This window comes from Palaemon carinicauda, chromosome 32, assembly GCF_036898095.1.
Source record: "Palaemon carinicauda isolate YSFRI2023 chromosome 32, ASM3689809v2, whole genome shotgun sequence".
In the NCBI taxonomy this organism is placed as follows: Eukaryota; Metazoa; Arthropoda; class Malacostraca; order Decapoda; family Palaemonidae; genus Palaemon; species Palaemon carinicauda.
This window is the reverse complement of record NC_090756.1, coordinates 77,529,149-77,552,423: the sequence shown is the minus strand read 5'-3', so window position 1 is coordinate 77,552,423 and position 23,275 is coordinate 77,529,149. Positions and strand designations below refer to the sequence as shown.

General features: G+C 43.4%; 1 protein-coding gene across 1 annotated transcript; it reads right to left on the bottom strand.

The window, feature by feature from the left end:
• Nucleotides 1-293: 293 nt before the first annotated feature.
• Nucleotides 294-944, bottom strand: LOC137625671 (tigger transposable element-derived protein 1-like). The gene has a single exon (XM_068356581.1). It carries the CDS (start codon nt 942-944, stop codon nt 294-296), a length of 651 nt encoding a protein of 216 aa, XP_068212682.1.
• Nucleotides 945-23,275: the final 22,331 nt, after the last annotated feature.

The following is a 23,275-nucleotide window of genomic DNA, read 5'->3' as shown; positions in this document are numbered from 1 at the left end:
TACATTAGATGGCTCTGACCATATTATCGTCGATTTCCTGCGCCCTTTGTTGCATAGCCCGTGCCATATTGTAGAGCTCTTGCAGGTTGTCTAAGGTAAAGCCACTTTCTTCAGCTTCGTCGTCATCGCCGATGTCGGCTCCCTCTTCTTCTTCCCCACTCGCTGATCTTGTCATTTCGACAAGGTCCTTGTTGGCTAGGGGCTCCAAGTGGCACTTGATCAGTGCATTGACATCTTCCGTTGTCATGTCAGAGAAACCTTCGTTGGGAACCATGCCAGCCTAACAGCCTTATCTACGGCGGAGTGGTGAACTTCGTCTGGCGTAAATCCCTCATAATCATGACTACGTCTGGCCACAATTTTGTCCAACTTGCATTCAGTGTTTGCTCTTTCATCTCATTAAGAGCTTTCTGAATGTTGGACAGGCATGTTGCAACATTATATTCCTGCCAATATCTCTTGAGGCTGAAGTCCTCGTCGCCTTCGTCGATGGTGGAGAAGAGGCCCTCAGTTGTGGACCTCATGTAGAGGGCTTGTATGAGGGAAGTGGTGTTGGGGGGCAGGAACACCACTTGGACCCTGTCATAATGGAGATCTGTTGCATGTCCTCCAGCACAGTCCATCAAGGGGAGGACCTTAAAGGGCAGCCCATTCTCCGCAAGGTACAGCTTCATCTGCGGGATAAAGTAGTTCACAAACCAGTCAAGTGTGAGGGCTTTGGTTATCCATACCTTTTTATTACTCATCCAGTAGACGGGCAGCAGCAAGGCTTTGTTTTTGTTTTTCAAAGCCCGAGGATTCAATGACTTGTAAATTAAGCTAGGCTTGAGCATGAAGTCCGCGGCGCGATCTTTGTGGGTCTTGAACCCTGCCTTCTTTACTTCGTCCTCGTAAAGAAACGTACGGGACGGCATCCTCTTCCAGAAGAGGCCAATCTCATCCATATTGAACACCTGCTCCGGGAGATAGCCACCTTCTTTAAATAATTTCGGGAACTAGTTCTCGACGTAATGAAGAGCTGCCTTTTAGTCTGCCGAGGCGGCCTCCCCTATACAGTACAAAGGAACGTTGCAAAGGCCAAACCTCTTTAATTTCTCGAACCAGCCCTTGCTAGCAACAAAACCACATTTTTCTCATGGGGCAGGATCATCTTCTTCGTCGTCATCATCACCTTCGTCGTCTTCGTTCGATTTTCCTTCAGGAACGAGGCTATCATACAGGGTTTTGGCTTTGGTTCGAATCATGTTGGTATCGAGACTAACCTTCTTTTCCTGATAAATAAGAGCTTGGTCCATTTATTCAAATGTCTTTATTATTGAACAATGACCACGGTCAATCTGAAATGAACATAAAACATATTTAGAATAAATGATGAACAATGTACTGTATATAACTCAATGTTTATAACCCTCTATCTCCCCCCAAGTTTTAAACGGCCTTTTAAAATGTCTCTCGTGGAGGTCGGTTTAAAACTGATGTCAAAACATTGGGTGGCAATTAAACGTCCAAATTATAGGTTCATGAACACTAAACTCCTGTTAGCATGTGAAGGAACGGAAACTTGAAAAACAATTATTGTCATGTGTTGATCATGATGACACTATAGCTAGTTCATCTCGAAATCACAGTGCCATGCTGGCGGTCGACGGGTACGACTGGACTTGCATTGCTCCAAATTTGGCATGGCAGGAGTTAACTGCGATGGAGAGTTTGTGCTATCATTGGGAGGCGGAATCTCTGCTTGATGATTCGCAGTGTTATCGAGGTCGTTGGGATAGCATTCCGGAGCAGCAACATCAAAATGAATGTTAGGGGTAGCACCACTTGGTAACGGCAAAGTGGTCAATGGAAGAGTACCTTGTGTATCCGGATTTTGGGTTGTCGGAATGGTGTCCTTCGCAATGGTCTCAGACGTTTTAGTGGTCGAAGGATTGGCAATAGGTACAATCTGATTCCGATTATAGTCATCTCTAATTGTACGGACTTCTGGAATACAGTACTCCTGACAGGCTCGTATTGTCTCAAAAACTTCCAGTTCCTTAGCGTGACCCTACCAGAGCCATCAGCTCTGACGACATATTGGTCGAATTGGCGGACTTCTATGATGACACTGGTTTTGTCACATTTCAGGGGGTGATTTCCTGTTTGATTTTGGATGCGAACCCAGTCACCTACGGACAGTGGGGGTAGTCTCTTAGTGTGCTCTGATAAGCGCTCTCCCTGTTTAAGGTGTCGATGTCTTAGGGCCTCCTCTCTTGCATCGAGTGTTTCCTTCCACGTGTCGTGGGGACGGTACCTGCCGGGCGGGACAGGTATGAAGTCTCTGATGGGGCGACCAAATGCACATATTGCAGGAGATAACTTGATATCTCTGTCAGGTGTGTTCCTGTATTGGAGCATCGCACGTTGGAATTCATCAGTGTTGAGATCACCGTTACTGCCTGTGTTGTCCGCTATAAGACGCTTGACAGTTTTGACGCCTATTTCGGCTCTGCAATTACTATGTGGGAAGGCCACAGAGGAAAGGCAGTGATGGACTCCCCAGTCCTTTAAAAACTGCCTAGTTGCCGTCGCTGTAAATTCAGGTCCACCATCAGATGTCAATTCATCCGGAATCCCAAATGTCACTAATGTTCGGCGTAGTGAAGTTATAAGACCCTCTGCACCGTTCGAAGATCGTTCAACTATGGGCCAATTCGAGTATCGATCAACTATAACTAAATATCCAACTCCTCGGTAGTGAAAGTAATCTGCACAAACACATTGGAACGGGTAGTCTGGAGATATAAGGGGTGTAGGCGGAGCACTAGGATTCGAAGGCGCGATGCGATTGCAGTGGTTGCATCCACCTCGAAGTGCTGTTATAGCGGGTGTTATCCCTGGCCAAAACACAGATGACTGCTCGCGATACCATAGAGGTAATTCCTTGATGTGCTGAATGAAGAGATGTGAGAATTTCTTGACGAAGGGCTGGAGGAATAACTATACGCTCCTTGTATAGTATCACACCATCAACAGTGTAGAGATGCTCGCGGAATTGAAAATACTCTCGAAGATGTACAGGAAATTCTTGGCGAGACTCTGGTACTCCGCATTCTATAAGGCTGAGCAGTTCATGCATGTTATCGTCACTACTTGTGGCAGTGCGAACTCTGTCCCAGGTGACTGCTCTCACGTTAAGCGAGTCAAGTGAGCATACTGCTGATGCGGTGATACAAGTATCAATATCATTGTCAGTGGAAACAGAATATGCTGATGGCAATTTGTGTAGGGGAACATTTCTCACGGAAGGTACACTGTCAACTGATGCAATGTCATCTTGAAGCGATAGCTTTTCAGATTTTCCAGTTGGGTGGCGCGATACTCCATCTGCAGCGAGATGCTTGACCCCTGGGATATGAATCATGCGAAATCGATAGCGGAGGGACTTTTCCTTCAAGTTTCTGAGACGTGAATTTGATATGTCCTCCAATGATCTGTCACCAAATATTTTCATCAGGGGTTTATGGTCAAGTGCGACCACAAGATCTTCACAGCCAAGAACAAAGTATCTTGCCTTATCAAGAGCATCGACGACTGCCAACGCTTCACCTTCAACTGGTGCATATCGAGACTCAGCTGCATGTGTGAACCTACTTCCGATAAGTGTGATCTTCCAACCAGTGCGACAACATAATGGTCGGTTGTCTGGACAGTCGCAATGTTTCTGGACCAGCCAGAATCCAATTCCTGATTTTGACCAATCGGTGGCGAGACAGGTAGGTTTTGTCTTGTCAAAGATTCGCACGCCTTCTTCAATTTCGTTGATAATGGCAGTTTTAGACTCCTCAAAGAGTGCATTAATATTGTCAGTCCAGGTGAATGGTGTTCCTGGTTTCAATAACTGTCTGAATGGTAGTATTTTGTTGGTCATGCTGAAAGCATACGATACTTGGTTTACTAAACCAAACCAAGATCTGACATCGGTGATATTTCTTGGGGTTGGAAAGTCCATAATTGCACTAAGATATCTTGCACATGGGCGAACTGTGTCTGGGGTTATTTCGAATCCAGCGAATTCAGCTGTCTTCTGCGAAACGAAATTTGTCAGGGTTGAGTGTTATGCCGTGTCTTCCACATATGTCGAGCCATTGTACAGCTTGGAAAAAACTCTCCTCTATTGAGTCAGACCAAAGAAGAACATCGTCGACACATTTAGTTTTGTTGGGTATCTCGGCAACTATTTCATCATACCGTCGAGTATATCCGTCGCCAGAAGCAATATACCCTTGAGAGGCTGTTTTATAATGATAGCGTCCCCAAGGAGTGATAAACGTAGTTAAGTGACGGTCAGATTCCTGAATCGGTACACTGTGGTATCCGTTCCAGGCATCAAAGACGGTTTTCTTTTTTCCTTGTGGTACTGACCTTGCTTGGTGAAATGGAGAAGGCGTATGATGCGTTTCTCTCTTAGCGTGCACATTGAGAGGCTGAAAATCAACTGTTCGTCGAGGTGTGCCATTTTTCTTAGTACATACAACCATCCGATGGCACCAAGTTACTGGTTCTCCAATTGGGACAGGTTCAAGGACACCAAGGCGGACGTCCTGGTCAAGTCCAGCTTTAACTTCCTCTTGCCAGTGTAACGGCACTGGCACTGATGTGTGACGAGCAACAGGATCAGCATTCGGATCGATCATCAGCTTCATTGGGGGTCCATCCATTAGTGGTAACGGTTGGTGGTCACATACGTTGAATGTACTTGATTGGTAATACTTCAAGAGGTAGTCCTTTAGTTTAGACCGGTTGGACTCGGTTGCACTGAACGGTAATTCTGTAGGTGGCGGAGGTGGTAGTTGACGTTTTGGGCAGTCACACTGATTGGCTAGTCCACTAACGCTTCCTACTCCATTGTTGGTGGCATCCGGAGTTTCCGATTGTGTGTCATAGATTTCACCAATAGTCGGAAAACTATCCGATATCATGCCAAGGGCGATGCAGGCTTCCCTACTGATGAAGAGCTTATCCGAGTTGTCGGTGACATATGTCATTTGTCTAGTCTCAACAAGGTTCCCCTGCTCATCTGTTCCTGATATACAAAGGATTGTGGCACCGAGGATTTTAATGCCTCTGTTATTTGCAGCGTGCATTTTCATAGTTACAGAAATGAGTTCACTTTGCTTGAGGCCAAGTTTGTGGATGACCTTGATACCTGTGAGACAGCTTTGGCATCCAGTGTCTGCCATTGCAGATATACGAACAGCATGTGTACCAGCTTGAAGGTGGAAACCAAAGGCTTCGTAATCCTTAGGTGACATTCTGATTGTCAGATATATGAAAGGTTGAGATTTGGAAGGTCTCTTTATCCAAGTATCAGATAAGTTGTCATACAGATGGTGGTCCAAAGCCAATGCCTTGTTGGTGTGTCGTTTAGAGATTGATGATACGCTGCACAAGGTGTTGAACACCGCATTCTCGTAGTCATTGGCATTGTGAGCACTGGGTTTCACTTTTGGTTTGCCCTTACTACGGCAAACACTCTCGAAGTGATTTTCTCGGTTGCAGTGTTCACATCTATGACCGTAAGCTAGACATTCTGATTTTCTTGCACGTGCAGGAGTGTTTTTACCATGTCCTTTCTTGCCACAGTATGAGCAAACTTCGTTTTTATCTTTGACAGCGGTTTGTTTTGCCTTTCTGTATGAACTACTGGCCGCTGCTTGGACTTCATGAGAGTCTAATAGTCGGGAGGCAGATCGTTTACCAGATTCTTTAGCTTCAACAAACTGTGCAACTTCTTATAATGACATGTCCTGATTCTTATCACCAAGTAGATCTAATTGTATTTCAGGGTCACATATGCTGCGTGCTAATACGTCTCTCACTATTGTGTCAGTATAATTTACATCAACGTTGCATCCTGGACATTTTATCAGGAATTTGCAAACACTAGCCTGTCCTATAAGTCGTGCGCAGAAACGTCGTACAGGCTCATCACAGTCTTGACGCATGTTGTGTAGAGTCACTCGAGCTACCATGGTGTTTTCCTCTCGAACTGCCAGTTTTTTATTGCTCCCATCACTTCTACTTCAGTCTTGTTAGTAAGACTGCCACCAGCTGATTGTGTTAAGTCTTTTCGAAGTTGTTCTTCGCAGCATTCTAGAAGCTGTACCACACGATCACGGCCCTCAATTTTAGTTGCGTCTACATAGTCAGACCATCGTGATTGAAAATATGCCCATTCTTCACTTGTTCCCGCTGTCGATATTGTGGGTCTTTTAACTCTTTCTACTTTGGCAGCTTGTCCAGGAGCATGTGTGGTGCAGTGAGCAGTTATGAGTGCAGCTACGATGGCGGCCTCAAGGTCGTCCGTGACGTAATCACAGCCTGGTATTGGACATCCTACTGCTGGCATTTTGATTAGTTCTTAGGATTTAGTCATTCACAATATCTGTTATCCTGAATCCATCTCTGGCCGTGGTCATAAATAAGAGCTTGGTCCATTTATTCAAATGTCTTTATTATTGAACAATGACCACGGTCAATCTGAAATGAACATAAAACATATTTAGAATAAATGATGAACAATGTATATAATTCAGATGAACATAAAACATATAAAGAATAAATGATGAACAATGTATATAACTCATGTTTATAACCCTCTACCTGACAGTCCGACATCCACATTGATAACGCAGTCTCCATTTGCACAGTCGTCTTGTTACGAGGAGTCACAAGGCACTTGGTGTCCTTGGAGAACGTTTTTGAGGCAGTTTTACATATTTTCATTTCATCTTTTTTATGTAGCGAACAGTCGATTAATTCACTCCGTAAATGTGGGCAACAGATGCATAGCTACTGCCTGCCTCAAGCATGTCCAATAATTTCACTTTCTCGTTCAATTACATCATTTTTCTCTTCTTCTTGGATTCACTATCTCGTTCAATTACTTCATTTTCCTCTTCTTCTTGGATTCACTATCTCGTTCAATTACTTCATTTTTCTCTTCTTCTTGGATTCACTATCTCGTTCAATTACTTCATTTTCCTCTTCTTCTTGGATTCACTATCTCGTTCAATTACTTCATTTTTCTCTTCTTCTTGGATTCACTATCTCGTTCAATTACTTCATTTTTCTCTTCTTCTTGGATTCACTAGAGGATGTAGACGGTAGGGATGTTTAGGAGCCATTTTCAAGGGCGTCACAAGCACTATTTTACACTAAAAAAGCACAAGAAAACAGCTAAAAGTTCCATGCGGCAAGACTAAGCAGCACAAGCGAAGCGAGAGAGAACAATAATTGCGATCTCCCTTCGCGGGGCTCATGGCAGGGAAAGACTCTGGGTAAAGCATCTCGGCCAATCAGCTTGCAAGATTCTCTAGCCGAGATGGCCAGGGAATCAGAGAGGTGGATTTTGTGTTGCGTACCATCTCTGTGTTGATACCTGATGTTCTACCGTACTCTCCCTGCTTTCTGCTATCGCCCCCGTAATTTTCACACCATTTTTTTCTAATTTTTTATGAATATTCTTTAAAATCCGCGATGCACTGAGGCCGCGAAATGGCAAGGGATTACTGTAGTCTTTTCATAAGAATTAAAACAATATTCCCCATGGCTGCACAAATACCTGTCCTACTTCCTTTGATGTGAAACAAACTTGGATATCACGTACCTGAGTATCAAATCAAAATTTTTAGAACTAGAATTGGTTATTTCGATACTTAACAGGATTTCACGTTTTATTCATTGTCAAAATGAAAAGGTTCAGACAGAATGAAAAAACAATTCTGCTTTGACATGTAAAAACCTTTTATTCCCACCAGAAAGATGCACTGGAGAGTAAAGCTCTCTTGCATACAATACTCTTTCCCAATCCACACCATTTTGCTCTCATTCTTTTACAGTCCAGAGGCTATGCCACCTGTATCGATGAGAGCAGGGATAAAGATAAGTTTTTCCCGTTCACTTCCTTCTTGAGAATTAGGCCAAGAATTTATGCAGGAAAATATATCCTCAATCAAAATGTGTTCATTGCCAAGCATTTGCATAATTTATACTTTCGGTTTACGTCTTTATTATCTGGAGATTTAATGCTTTTTCCATCTGAATCCAGTTGAATCCAAAAACAAAAGAAGCAGAAGCTAAACTGAAGATAGAGCAAAAATTGTTACAAGGTCAGATTCATAAGGCAGGCTGCCCTCTTCCCCACCTATTGGGTCACCTACAGATTGTAAGAACCAATTGGAAACATCCCTGACTGGTATTCTGCTGGACAGCAGTTTGGGACCCTCTTAAGCTCGATGCTAATTATCAGGATTTTTATCTGAATTTTAACTTCCTTATTTTTCAACCTGAAATGATATATCGTACTTTCTGCAAATGAAAATTATTTAAGCATATGATAAATTATGAATGATTAAATTCCAGCAACTTTTACTTTTATTCCAAAGAAAAAGAGGGAAAGAAAAATGGCAAATCTTTTCTTATAGCTTATCACATAATGCAATAAAATCAATCTTGCATTTTATATTCTCAAAGATTACATGATTTGATAAAGAATTGTGTTAGGCTTTAGAGCCTCTTTTAATAATATTCATTGTTAATCTCTTCTTTTTAATATGGGTATCATAGGACATGAGCACCAAATAGTTAGCATGTGTTGGTGATGAAGGTACTATGTAGGTTGGTTTATTTATTACTGCTTACTATTATTATTGTTTTTATTATTATCATACAGTTTATTATCATGTTATTACAACAAAGCCTTCAGAAGGATATTGGGAGTTGAATGGCAGGACAGGATTATAAAACGGATTTTGAGCCAAGTGGAAAATCTATTTTTGGGCGAGATAGCCATGTCGTCCTAATGGAAGGTTCCTTTAAGTAGCTTCCTAGGGTATATTTGACTACAGTGATATTCCCAGAGAATTTAACTTTAGGTCTCCAGAATTCTAACTCCTGGCGCGAATATCCTTTAAAGTTTCCTTTTAGGATATCGCATAATATCAGGGGACGTATTCTTGACACGCCACATAGCAATCTGCACCCCGCATAGCGTTTACGCTTTAAGGGGGAAAAGTGGCAAAAAAAAAGAGGAGCCGTTAATAAAGTTCCATTCCTCCGTTACTGTTCGAGTACTCAGATGGCGCCATAATCGCTGCCATCTTTATTCCTTGTAGTGTTGAGCCGGTACTTATACAGTATTATTGGGAGGGATCCTGCCAAGGCCTTTCATAGAAAGGAGGGTGGGTCCATCAGGACGAAATGGTTATCTCACCCAAAAATAGATTTTTCGCTTCGCTCAAAATCCGATTTTTGGGCTCAGGCCATGTCGTCCTGATGGAAGTTTACCAGAGTATTAATGTATGCGTGGATTTCCCACTTGTGCCTTAAACCTCAAGACAATATTTCCTTGGTTATTTAGACCTAGAGACCTATGACATTACTGTTATATGTCATTACTTCTAATCATGAACCATGTTAGTGCTTCCTGCCCCCTACAGGGAAGAGTCATGCCAGACTCGGGGAAAAAGTCTCGAAGTTTGCATATTTCATACGACCAACCTAGTAACCAAAAGGGCGTACAGGTCTTACTGTATGCCTCAAGCCAAAGTTTGTATTTATAAACCCAACATGGGTACATGTAAGCCACCATAGCATCCAAGGTATATCAGCTTAGCTGTATACCACAGCAGACATGTTTCTATCTGTATCAGAACAAGGTAAGCCAGGCCAGAAAAGGTTTGTTTACGTATAGGAACAAATTTACTATATTTGTTCGATGTAATTATGCAGAATAGTAAGGAATAAAGGTAATGCTCAGACATAACTTTATTTATATCTAAGTTTATATATGTTTAGGGCGAAATAAGATGCACAAAACCTTTAGACATTTATTGTTAAACAATAAACCAAAATTCAGCATAGATTCCATACTAATGTAGAAAAAGCATGTGAAATAAAATTTACCAACATAGATGAAACAAAATCAAACCAGATATACTTGCTTTGCCTTGACGAAAGCCACCCACTTCTTCCAAGATGACTCGTATTGCCTTCTGGTAGATTTTGACTTATATTCCTCTAAGAAGTCTATACTCTCTTTCGAGATCCCAAACCTTTTCTTTACTGCTAGGGAGAGAAAATCATGAGATGAAGGTCTTGGGTTTTCTGTAATGAAGTGAAGATAGTCGACCTCCGTATGTGTTGAGACAGAACTGGGTCAGGCAGGGGAATCAGCCTCGGCTGCAATTCTAATACTAGAGGGAACCAGTTGCTCTGGGGCCACTTGGGAGCCACTAGGGCTGCTGTTCCTTGAAAAGATCTCAGCTTGTTGAGGATCTTCATTAGTAGGTTGTATGGAGGGAACAGGTAACTCCTGCTCCAATTGTTCCAGCCGAGGGACATGGCGTCCACTGCCTCCGCTAGAGGGTCCTCGTATGGGGCCATGTATCGAGGAAGTTTCTTGTTGTCGCTCATTGTGAAGAAGTCGATCTGCAGCTCCAGGACTTAATGTAAGATGGAGGAGAATGATCTTGCGTCTAGGGACCATTCTGACTCTATCGGGGTTAGCCTGGGTAGAGCGTCTGCTGTCACATTGCGGAACCCTTGAAGGTGAACTGCTGATAAGTGCCATCTCTTCTTTTCCGCCAAGTGGAAGATGGCTAACATTACTTGGTTGATTTGAGGTGATCTCGAGCCTTGACGATTCAGACATCTCATTACCACCTCGCTGTCCAGAATCAGTCTTATATGGACTGCAGGGCGAGGGGATAATCTCCTCAGTGTGAGGAAGACTGTCATGGCCTCCAGAATGTTGATGTGGTCTTGAATAGAGAGGACCAAGTTCCTTGAACTTTTCGATGATGAAAGTGACCTCCCCATCCTTCCAATGATGCGTCCGTGTGGATGATGACTGAGGGTGGAGGCGGTTGCAGAAGTATTGACCTCTTCAAATTCTTGCCCTCCGACCATGGCTTAAGAAGTGATCGAAGTCCGATCGGTATTGATCTTCTTAGATCTCTTCGAGAGTTTGATGCGTATCTTCTCCAGACTCCTGATGCATCTTTTAGCTGTGCTCTTAGCACTGGGTCTGTCACTGATAACAAACTGGAGGGAGCCAAGCACCCTCTCCTGGTGGCGCCTTGAAATCCTGTTGGATTTTAGTAGTCTCTTGACTCTCTCCTCTTCTTTAATGGAATGGTGAGGCAATGTGACTATAAGTTCCATTGTATACCTAGCCATTGGAACTTCAGAGCTAGAGACAGTAAAGAATTTTTGGTGTTGATTTTGAATCCCAGATGTTCCAGGAACTGGATTACTTTCTTGGATGCTTGCATGCATTTCGTCTCAGATGCTGCACACACCAGCCAGTCGTCCAGGTAGGATATTACCTGAACCCCTTGTAGGCGTAGTTGTTGAACGACTGCTTCTGCAAGCTTCGTGAGGATCCTTGGGGCTATGTTTAGTCCGAAGGGCATGGCTCTGAAAGCGTACTTTCTTTTTTGTAGCCTGAATCCCAGGTAGGAGGAAAGTTGGCGATTGATCGGAATGTGCCAATAGGCATCCGCCATGTCTATGGAGACTGTGTATGCCCTTTTGGGCAGCAAGGCCCTTATGTGTTGAAGGGTCATTATCTTGAACTTGTCGTTTTCTATGAACTTGCTGAGTGGCGACAAATCCAGAATGATTGATTGATTGATTGATTGAAAGTTTTCTGGCATCCTGACATCTAAGGTCATTGACGCCGATACCATTTACTGTATATGAAAATTAAAAGAGAATTCGATTAAAACCATAAAAATTAAGAAGTCATTAAAATAGTTAAATAGTTTTCAGAAGACCTGCTTCTGAAATAAATCTAAAAATTCCGCTCGCATAGTAAGACACATCATGTCCAAGAATCTTGGCAAGGATAAACCTGCCATCCTCACCTTGAGCCTCAAACAGATATCTATTTCTTAAGTTAGTAAAATTAGGGCATTCGGTCAACAAATGCCTCACTGTTAAAGGTACTAAGCAGTCCTCGCAATACGGTTGGTGTTGGCCCTTCAGCAGAAACTCGTGTGTCAACCGTGTGTGACCAATACGGAGACGACAAAGAGTCGTCTCCCATTTTCGGGGAATCATGTTATACCTCCAAGGTGATATGATATTTGTTACTTCCCTCATTTTATTGCCGTCTTGACTGTCCCAGTGCTGTTGCCATTTATCACAAACCAATTTCTTGATGTAAGGTAGGAGATCGTTACATGGAATGGGATACCTCCTTGGTAACAACTCGGATGCCGCATTCTTCGCCAGTAAATCTGCCTTCTCATTCCCAGACACACCTACATGTGCTGGAACCCAACAAAATCGAACAGTTATACCTTTCCGTCCAATAATAAAAAGCCATTCTAAAATCTTTAAAACTAGAGGGTTACTAGAATTAAAAACTTCTAAAGCTTGAAGAACACTCCTTGCATCACTAAAAACTGTAAAATTACCCTCCTTTTCCAAAGCTATTTTCTCAATAGCGGTTAATATGCCATACAGTTCGGCAGTAAATATGGAAGCTGTTAGAGGAAGTGCACCTCTACAATTAAAATCATTACTATGTACTCCAAATCCAACGCCAGCATCAGATTTGGAGCCATCAGTATATATAAAAGTCGATCCCCTATGTTCTTCGACATGTTCCATAAAAAGAGACCTGGATTCTAAGTCAGTCATATTCTTCTTAACTCCAATAAAGTATTTACAAAATGATATGTCAGGTAATTTCCATGGAGGTGTTGATGATACCTTGAATGGAAGTACCTTATTTCTAATTATATCCAGACTACTTAAAAATCGTTTCACCCGAAAGCCATAAGGTTGAGGAGATTTTGGGTGCAACTCAAAGTATGATGCGTGTCTTACAAGGCTTGCAGTCTGAAAGGCTAGAGAGCTAGGGAGTCTTTGCAATCTAAACCAATACCGAAGAATGGAAGACATTCGGTAAAGGTCTAGAGGTAACTCTCCAGCATCAACAAGGAGACTTGGGATAGGCGAGGTTTTAAAAGCTCCAGTAGATAATCTAATACCTGCATGATGTATCGAGTCTAATATTTTTAACCGGCTTGAGGTGGCTGAAGAATATACCTCACAACCATAACTAATTTTGGAAAAAATCAAGGCCTTGTATAATTTTAAAATAGTATTGCGGTCTGCCCCCCATGATGTATGGGACAATACTTTTAAGATATTCAGAGCTTCAACACATTTAGCTTTTAGCGCTTTTAGGTGAGAAACCCATGTAAGTCTACAGTCAAATATCAAACCTAAAAATTTGGTTTCCGATACACATGGTATCCGTTGACCTTTAATGTATATATCCGGGTCTGGATGTACTCCCCGGATACGACAAAAATGGACAATGGTAGTTTTACTTGTCGAGAACTTAAATCCATTCATGTCAGCCCACTGGATAATTTTATCAATAGCGAGTTGGATTTTTCTCTCAACCATTGCCATTCTAGTGCCAGCAAATGATATTGAGAGATCATCCACAAATAATGTTGAGAGAACATCCTGGGGAATGGCTGAGGATATCCCATTAATTGCTAGTGCAAAAAGGGTTACACTCAGCACACTACCCTGAGGAACTCCTTCTTCCTGGCACTTACTCTCTGATAGAGTTTCCCCCACTCTCACTTGAAAAACTCTACGTGAAAGAAATGCCTGAATAAATAGTGGCAGCTCTCCTCTCAATCCCATTTCATGAATGGTTTTAAGAATACCATATCTCCATGTGGTATCATATGCCTTTTCAAGGTCAAAAAATACTGTAACATGGTGCAGTTTGGAAGCAAAGGCTTCACAAATAGATGACTCAAGTCGTATCAACACATCAGTCGTTGAGTGCATTTTTCGGAATCCACATTGAATCGGTGATAAAATACCTTTCTTTTCAAGGTACCATATCAGCCTTGCATTGACCATCTTCTCCATGATTTTACATAAACAAGATGTCAATGCAATAGGACGATAGTTTGCTGCTAAAAACTTGTCTTTACCGGGTTTTAAAAAGGCTAAAATAATGGCTAGTTCCCAAACACTTGGGTAGCTATGATCATGCCATATTCTATTAATAATGCTTAAAATAAATAGCTTTGTATTAAAATGTACATGTTTAATCATTGCATATGGAATTCCATCGGGTCCAGGGGCTGTATCGTTGCAATGAGCAAGTGCGGAATCAAATTCTCTTTCAGTGAAAGGAGAATTATACGACTCTTCCCTTCTTGTTGCAAAAATGTTATTTTCATTAGTAAAATAAATTTTTGAATATACTTACCCGATAATCATGTAGCTGTCAACTCCGTTGCCCGACAGAATTCTATGGAGGGATACGCCAGCTATCACAATACTAGAAGGGGGTGTACTTACCAGCGCCACCTGTGGCCAGGTACTCAAGTACTTCTTGTTGACACCTCCTCAATTATTCCTCGGTCCCACTGGTTCTCTATGGGGAGGAAGGGAGGGTCAATTAAATCATGATTATCGGGTAAGTATATTCAAAAATTTATTTTACTAATGAAAATAACATTTTTCAATATTAAACTTACCCGATAATCATGTAGCTGATTCACACCCAGGGGGGTGGGTGAAAACCAGTGTACAAGATTAAAGGATAGCTAAGTATCCCATATTTCATATAACAGTTATCTCAAATAACAATGAAATAATAAGTACCTGGTAAGGAAGTTGAATTGAACCGTTACTCTGTCTCTTTTTTAAGTTCGTCTTCCTTACTGAGCGCAGCGTTCCTCTTGGAGGCTGAATCAACCCAAAGGTGCTAAAGTATACAGGGCTGCAACCCATACTAAAGGACCTCATCACAACCTTTAACCTCGGCGCTTCTCAAGAAAGAATTGACCACCCGCCAAATCAACAAGGATGTGGAAGGCTTCTTAGCCGACCGAACAACCCATAAAAAGTATTCAAGAGAAAGGTTAAAAAGTTATGGAATTATGGGAATGTAGTGGCTGAGCCCTCGCCTACTACTGCATTCGTTGCTACGAATGGACCCAGGGTGTAGCAGTACTCGTAAAGAGACTGGACATCTTTGAGATAGAATGATGCGAACACTGACTTGCTTCTCCAATAGGTTGCATCCATAACACTCTGCAGAGAACGGTTTTGTTTGAAGGCCACTGAAGTAGCCACAGCTCTCACTTCATGTGTCCTTACCTTCAGCAAAGCAAGGTCTTCTTCCTTCAGATGAGAATTTGCTTCTCTAATCAGAAGCCTGATGTAGTAAGAAACTGAGTTCTTAGACATTGGTAGAGAAGGCTTCTTGATAGCACACCATAAGGCTTCTGATTGTCCTCGTAATGGTTTTGACCTTCTTAGATAGTACTTAAGAGCTCTAACAGGGCAAAGTACTCTCTCTAGTTCGTTCCCCACCATGTTGGACAGGCTTGGGATCTCGAACGACTTAGGGTAAGGACGGGAAGGAAGCTCGTTTTAGCCAAAAAAACCGAGCCGCAAGGAACATGTAGCCGTTTCAGATGTGAAACCTATGTTCCTGCTGAAGGCGTGGATCTCACTTACTCTTTTACCTGTTGCTAAGCACACGAGGAAAAGAGTTTCTAATGTGAGGTCCTTAAAAGAGGCTGATTGGAACGGTTCAAATCCTGATGACATTAGGAACCTTAGGACCACGTCTAGATTCCAGCCTGGAGTGGACAACCGACGTTCCTTTGAGGTCTCAACAGACCTAAGGAGGTCCTGTAGATCTTTGTTGGAGGAAAGATCCAAGCCTCTGTGGCGGAAAACCGCTGCCAACATACTTCTGTAACCCTTGATCGTAGGAGCTGATAGGGATTTTACGTTCCTTAGATGTAACAGGAAGTCAGCAATCTGGGTTACAGTGGTACTGGTTGAGGAAAACTGCATTGGCCTTGCACCAGCTTCGGAAGACTTCCCATTAAGACTGATAGACTCTGAGAGTGGATGTCGTCCTTGCTCTGGCAATCGTTCTGGCTGCCTCCTTCGAAAAGCCTCTAGTTCTTGAGAGACTTTCGATAGTCTGAAGGCAGTCAGACGAAGAGCGTGGAGGTTTGGGTGTACCTTCTTTACGTGAGGTTGACGCAGAAGGTCCACTCTAGGAGGAAGAGTCCTGGGAACGTCGACCAGTCATTGCAGTACCTCGGTGAACCCTTCTCTCGCGGGTCAGAGGGGAGCAACCAACGTCAACCGTGTCCCTTTGTGAGAGGCGAACTTCTGAAGTACCCTGTTGACAATCTTGAACGGCGGGAATGCATACAGGTTGAGATGGGACCAATCCAGCAGAAAGGCATCCACGCGAACTGCTGCTGGGTCTGGAATCGGAGAACAATACAAGAGGAGCTTCTTGGTCATCGAGGTAGCGAATAGAACTATGGTTGGCTGACCCCACAGGGCCCAAAGTCTGCTGCAAACATTCTTGTGAAGGGTCCACTCTGTGGGGAAGGCCTGACCCTTACGGCTGAGGCGATCTGCCATGACATTCATATCGCCCTGAATGAGCCTCGTTACCAGCGTGAGCTTTCGATCTTTGACCAAATGAGGAGGTCCCTTGCGAACTTGAACAACTTCCTCGAATGAGTCCCTCTCTGCTTGGAGATGTAAGCCAAGGCTGTGGTGTAGTCGGAGTTCACCTCCACCACCTTGTTAAGCTGGAGGGACTTGAAGTTTATCAAGGCCAGATGAACTGCCAACAACTCCTTGCAATAGATGTGAAGTGTCCTTTGCTCCTGATTCCATGTTCCCGAGCATTCCTGTCCGTCCAGTGTCGCACCCCAGCCCGTGTCCGATGCGTCCGAGAAGAGACGGTGGTCGGGGGTCTGAACAGCCAAAGGTAGACCTTCCTTGAGAAGAATGCTGTTCTTCCACCACGTTAGAGTAGACCTCATCTCTTCGGAAACAGGAACTGAGCCCGTCTCTAGCGTCAAGTCCTTTATCCAGTGAGCAGCTAGATGATACTGAAGGGGGCGGAGGTGAAGTCTCCCTAACTCGATGAACAGGGCCAGCGATGAAAGTGTCCCTGTTAGACTCATCCCCTGCCTGACTAAGCATCGGTTCCTTCTCAGCATGCTCTGGATGCATTCTAGGGCTTGGAAGATCCTTGGGGCCGACGGACAAGTCCGAAAAGCTCGACTCTGAAGATCCATACCCAAGGAAACAATGGTCTGGGATGGAACGAGCTGAGACTCCTCAAAATTGACCAGGAGGCCCATTTCCTTGGTCAGATCCATAGTCCATTTGAAAATCTCCAGACAGCGACGACTTGTGGGAGCTCTTAAAAGCCAGTCGTCTGACGGAGCCGGACACAAGATCATGATACTGCTGCACAGTCTGTAAACTGTCAATCATGGGCAAGCGAGGAAGTACAGTGACAACCCGAATCTGTCTAGACTATCTGGGTCGTACAGACAACTCCTTAACGGGTTGTTGAGGTTGCCGCACTGCGTCACAACAAGTCCCTTCTGTTGGTTGTTGAACGTCTTCCCCGTGACACATTGACTCCGTAAACAAAAAATCCTCTAACAAGGACTAAGCTTGGACTGCATGTCATGCAACACAGCTCAAGGTCTATGGGAGCAGGTGTGGTAACAGACGGGATTAGCGGCTGAAGTGGAACCATTACCTTCCCTGTAAGCATGTAATGCTTAAATAAAAGTCCATAAGAGGTTATGCAGCTAAAGGCTCCCTCCAAATGACAGAGTCCTCAAGGGAATATCAGAAGGAGGGAGAAAAGAACTTTCTCATCTACAGGGACCTTATCCTAGAAAAGCTAAGTTCTCTGAGTGAGGGTTCACTGGTGCAAAAGCAGCAGACTAGAAGGCAACGTTATGAAACTGCTTGACAGTCTAGTGAGTTGGCAACAACCCAAGATATGTTGAGAAGCATGCGGTAAGGTATGCAGAGCATGATGAATGCAGAGTATGCTGTATGCAGAGCATGCTGTATGTAGAGCATGTTGTATGCAGAGCATGCTGAATGCAGAGCATGCTGTATGCAGAGCATGTTGTATGCAGAGCATGCTGAATGCAGAGCATGCTGAATGCTGAGCATGTAGTAAGCAGAGCCTGCTGTAAGGAAAGCAGAGCGTGTGCATGGCGTTTAACATTCTTAGAAATTCCATGACCAGTGCTAGAGTGCTTTATGCATGCTTGCATGGGGTTTAAAAATCAACATAATGTTTACCTTACATTCATAACTCATGATTCATATTTTTGCCATGGTTTGAAAATGGAGGTAAGGTATGCTGAACAGCAGAGTCAGAACGAGCTGGAACAACAACAGTGGAAGGTGCAGAAAGTTCCTGTTCCTGTGGAATGAGTGGAGCGTGAAGAGACCGAGGTTGCGCAGAACAAGGTAAAGTTCCCGCAAGCAGAGGTGTCTGAGGTGCAGGAACAGGGTGCACGGGTTGAGCTCGGTGCAGCAGCTGAGGAGACTGACTCACAGGTGGAAGAGGTTGTACCTCCACCGAGAGTTGCACCACCGGTGGAGCAGCCAGGGGAGGAGGAGGAAGAGTGGAGTAATCCTCCTGATCCCAAACCGAAGGTTGCCTTAAAGAAGGCTGAGGCTGAACAACACTGGGAACAGCGAACACAGAAAGAGGTTCAACATCGTACGCCTGGCAGAAGGTGCTGCGACTGGGTGCAGCGAGTGCAGGCGGGTTGAGCACAGGCTGAACGGGTGCAGGTGGAGGTGCAACACTCTCAGCCCGACATTCACGCAACAGGTCCGAAAGCTGTGCTTGCATGGACTGTAGTAGAGTCCACAACATCGTACGCCTCCACAACATCGTACGCCTGGCAGATGGTGCTGCGACTGGGTGCAGCGAGTGCAGGCGGGTGCAGCACAGGCTGAACGGGTGCAGCCGGTTGGTGCACCACCGGTGCAGGCGGGTGCAGCACAGACTGAACGGGTGCAGCCGGTTGGTGCACCACGGGTGCAGGCGGGTGCAGCACAGGCTGAACGGGTGCAGGCGGTTGGTGCACCACCGGTGCAGGAGGAGGAGGAGGTGCAACACTCTCGGCACGACACTCACGCATCAGGTCCGAAAGCTGTGCTGCATGGACTGTAGTAGAGTCCACAACATCGTACGCCTGGCAGGTGGTACTGCGATCAGGCGGAGCGAGCATAGGCGGGGGGGAGTGTAGGCGCACTCTCAGCCCGACAAAATGATGACTGAGGAGAGTCAGAGCTAACCCAATGACTGCATCCGGGTTGTTGAACTTTACTTCGTACGTCTGGCATAGGTCTGGACTTTACGTTTAAGAGGTCTAGAGACCTGAGACCAGCGTTACTCTGCCTTTATTTTCTCCTCTAAATCTCTTCTGCAGACGAGCAAAATAAGGGCTCAATCGTCTGCGGGTGGGAGTGACGGTCTCGGTAAGACACGCCCACAACCACCGAGGATACTTCTGTGCGCCGATCAAGGCCTGCCGAACCCTTTTGTCCTTCGACATTGCTTCTCCCCTGGGCTTGGGAGCTTGCAAGAGGTCCCGGACTGGGAGGACGACTGGCGCGCACAAAAGTACCCTCACGCATAACACTGACATCAATCACTTATCACTTTGATTTCTGTTTGCACTTATTTCACTGAACTCGAAACTTTAAGTGGTTTGTACCTGAAACACGCAATTCTATCCTTCTCAAAAGTTAATAATTGCGAAAACAGAATTACAATGTAACAGAAAAATCTAATGAAAGAAAATTCAGTGGCTGGAAAGAGACTAAACACTAGATCACTCTAGAAACGTTTAGTTTCTTCCCCTAAAGAGACTAGGGATAAGAGCAAAACGATAACGACGTTACTCGTACGCCTGGCAGGCTTGAGGGAAACGTTTATCCTCTTTCTCCCTCCGTCTCTATCTCTCTCTCTCTCTCTCTTGACTTAGAACCTGAGAGAAGAGCCCAATCATATATATCGTTAAAACATATTATTGTTAAAGGAAAAAACTGAAATATTTCCCAAAAAGAAAAGTTCCTTTATTAGGATCAAAACCATTAAGTTAAGAAAGAATGAACAAAACGCTAGACACGGTTACTCTTACTGCAATGTGAAACCGTGAACATTCTTTCTCTATCGTAACGATAGAGTGCAAGTTGAAACGTTCTGAACGTCAACAACTGCCGAGACAAACAAAACGTTAGTTCAACTTTGAAAAAGTACGAGACTATCAAAGAAATTCTTTCAAAGACCTTAAAATAGCATAATATGTTAACAGGTAAAACCGAAATGACGGACTCACGATAATTAACTTCGGTACCAAGAAAAGACCGCCTACTATTAGGAAGGTCGAATATAAACAAATATAAAAATTAATTTTAATAAGTTTATAATAAAAGGAAGTTAATCGAAGAGGCCTATAAGAGGCGGAGAGATATAAAATAAATCTATAACTTTTGTTAAGCAAAATTAAGAAAGAGAGTCTATACTCTCTTAGACACCAACACTTCCGTCTAAGGGAAGGGTCGGCCATTGAAAGGTGAACGAGAGTTCATACTCTCTTCGTCACCAAAATTAATCAAATTAATTCCAAAAGCTAACTAAGCTAAAATAGAAGTTTCCAGTAAAGCGACAGCCGAAATCAAAGAGAAATACTTCACCAAAGTCGTGAAAATACTCCAAGAACATAAGCGTATCCCAGAACGTCTTGCCGGAAGCACGACAGAGGAATAATTGAGGAGGTGTCAACAAGAAGTACTTGAGTACCTGGCCACAGGTGGCGCTGGTAAGTACACCCCCTTCTAGTATTGTGATAGCTGGCGTATCCCTCCATAGAATTCTGTCGGGCAACGGAGTTGACAGCTACATGATTATCGGGTAAGTTTAATATTGAAAATTTAAAATTTTCTTTTCTTCAGTGCTCCTATACTGGTGACCAGGGGCTCCTTCACACTTGCTGGATACATTTGAAAAATGATTAGCCAGGGCATTGCTAACTTCATTTGCTTCAGTTACATACTGGCCATTCACCTTCAACACTGGTGGTGGGTTGGGGGTGAATTTGCCAGCTATCTTTTTTACTTTCCTCCACACAGAAGATGGTGGTGTTCTACTGTTAATAGAGGAAACAAAAGACATCCATGACTGGCGCCTTGCTTCTTTCATGGCACGACGGAACTGTGCTCTACATTTCTTGTACATTATTAAATTCTCATCAGTTCTGCGTCTACGCAATCGTGTTAGAGATCTTCTTGTGGCTCTGTGGAGTGCAGTTAGTTCTGAAGACCACCACGGGACTGGTCGTCGTTTGAATAACCCTGTTGTTTTGGGAATTGAATTGACTCCTGCTGTATGAAGAGTTCCATTCAGTAGGTCTATGGCATCATCAACACTTTCAAACTGTTCTGCTCTCCCTTCGATTTCACTTAGCTCACAAAATTTAACCCAGTCTGCCTTGTCTAGATTCCAACGTGGCGATCTTTGCAAAGGCGGACCCTTGTTGGTGTTTATAATGATTGGTGCATGATCACTAGTATGCCAATCATCTAATGTCCTCCAATCAAAATCAAGAAGGCAGTTAGAGCTTGCAATTGAAAGGTCAATGCATGACAAAGTACCTGTCTGAACATGGAAGTGTGTGGGCTCTCCTGTATTAAGGAGTCCCACATCCTCATTCTCCACAATTGATGAGATAATATTGCCCCTTGTGTTGGCCAAAACATCACCCCATAAAGGATGTCTACCATTCATATCTCCCAGTAAGAGAAAAGGTTGAGGGAGTTGTTGAATGACCTCTGCTAAATCATCATATAAAATATTATCATTTGGAGGTAAGTACAGAGAGCATATTGTATATTTTCTCCCTATATCAATTTGTACAACAACTGCCTGCAGGGTTGTACGTATAGACATGGGTATTTGGGGAACATCTCGACGAATGTACATGAGACTTCCGCCATGGCTCCCTGCTTGTTGATTATATGGTGTTCTATAGCTAACATACTCTCGAGGACTAGGAGTGTTAGAATCAAGCATACTTTCCTGTAGACATACAATTATGGGGGAATGCTCATGAATTAGGAGCTTAAGTTCTTCATATTTCGCCCTCAAACCCTGACAGTTCCATTGCAAAATGGAGGAGAAAACTATGGATTATTTCTGGAAGACATCTTGGATGAGGTCTTCCCATTAGCAGTTTTTAATGTAACATTAATACCAGTAGGTTTCTTCAGAGGTGGTCTTGTTATGTTGGGTTTAACGTTGGTGATTTTCTTTGTATTCTTTTTATCTATTTGTTGAGGTGGATGGTGGACCTCAACTTGAATTTCTGATTTATTCAGTCCATCTTCTGGTTCATTAGAAACATCAACAGACAAAACATCAAATTTATTTGATGTCATAACCTTAACGTTTCTAATGGAGGGTGGAGAGAGAGAGATGGAGGTCTCTCTCTTTTGCGATTAATAGATGGTGGGATTCGAGGTTTTTGCACCTTTCCCACAACAGGTGCATCAGGTAAGTTAGTCTTAAGTGGAACCTCCATCAGATCAGGCAAGGACATGGCCTGAGAGAGGTTTGTATTACTTTTTGTAATGGCGGCTGAAGGCTGTACAGCAATGGGCAATGACCTAGTGTTAATACACCGTGGTAAAGCCTCAGGAGGTGATAAGGTTACCTCGTTATTTGACATTTTGTCAGATAGTATACTTTTTTTGGAGCTATTGGCAGTGCTAGGTTGGTTTGATTTTAATGCCTTAGCATATGTATTTGATTTATTTAATAATCTTTTGGCATGGGTCACACTTATGTGTTCTAAGTTTGATTTGTTGAGGGCAGCTTCCTCCAACTTATATAGCTCGCAAATCTTGTCTGTGGATTTGTGATTCGAGCTGCAATTTAAACACCTGGCTCCAAGTGCACACTCTCCATGGTAAGATTTGGAGCAAATACCACACATCTTCTCATTTTTGCAAACTTTGGACGGGTGCCCAAATTTAAAACAATTAAAGCATTGCAATGGCTTCTGCTTGAAGGGTCTTACTTTAATCCTTTCGTTCTCGATAATAATATGAAAAGGTACATCAGCATCCTGGAACGTAAGGATTATCATTGATGTACCTGGGACTTTATGAACTTTCCAAACATTTAATGGACACATGGCCAGTATCTCCTCCTCTGTAAAATCATATAGGTCTCTGTTAAAAACTACGCCCCTTCCGTAGCTAAAATTTAGGTGGGGTTTGACATCTAACTTAATGTCATCATTATTTATTTTCATATTGGACAATATTACCGACTGTGTACTGGATTTGGCATGGATAA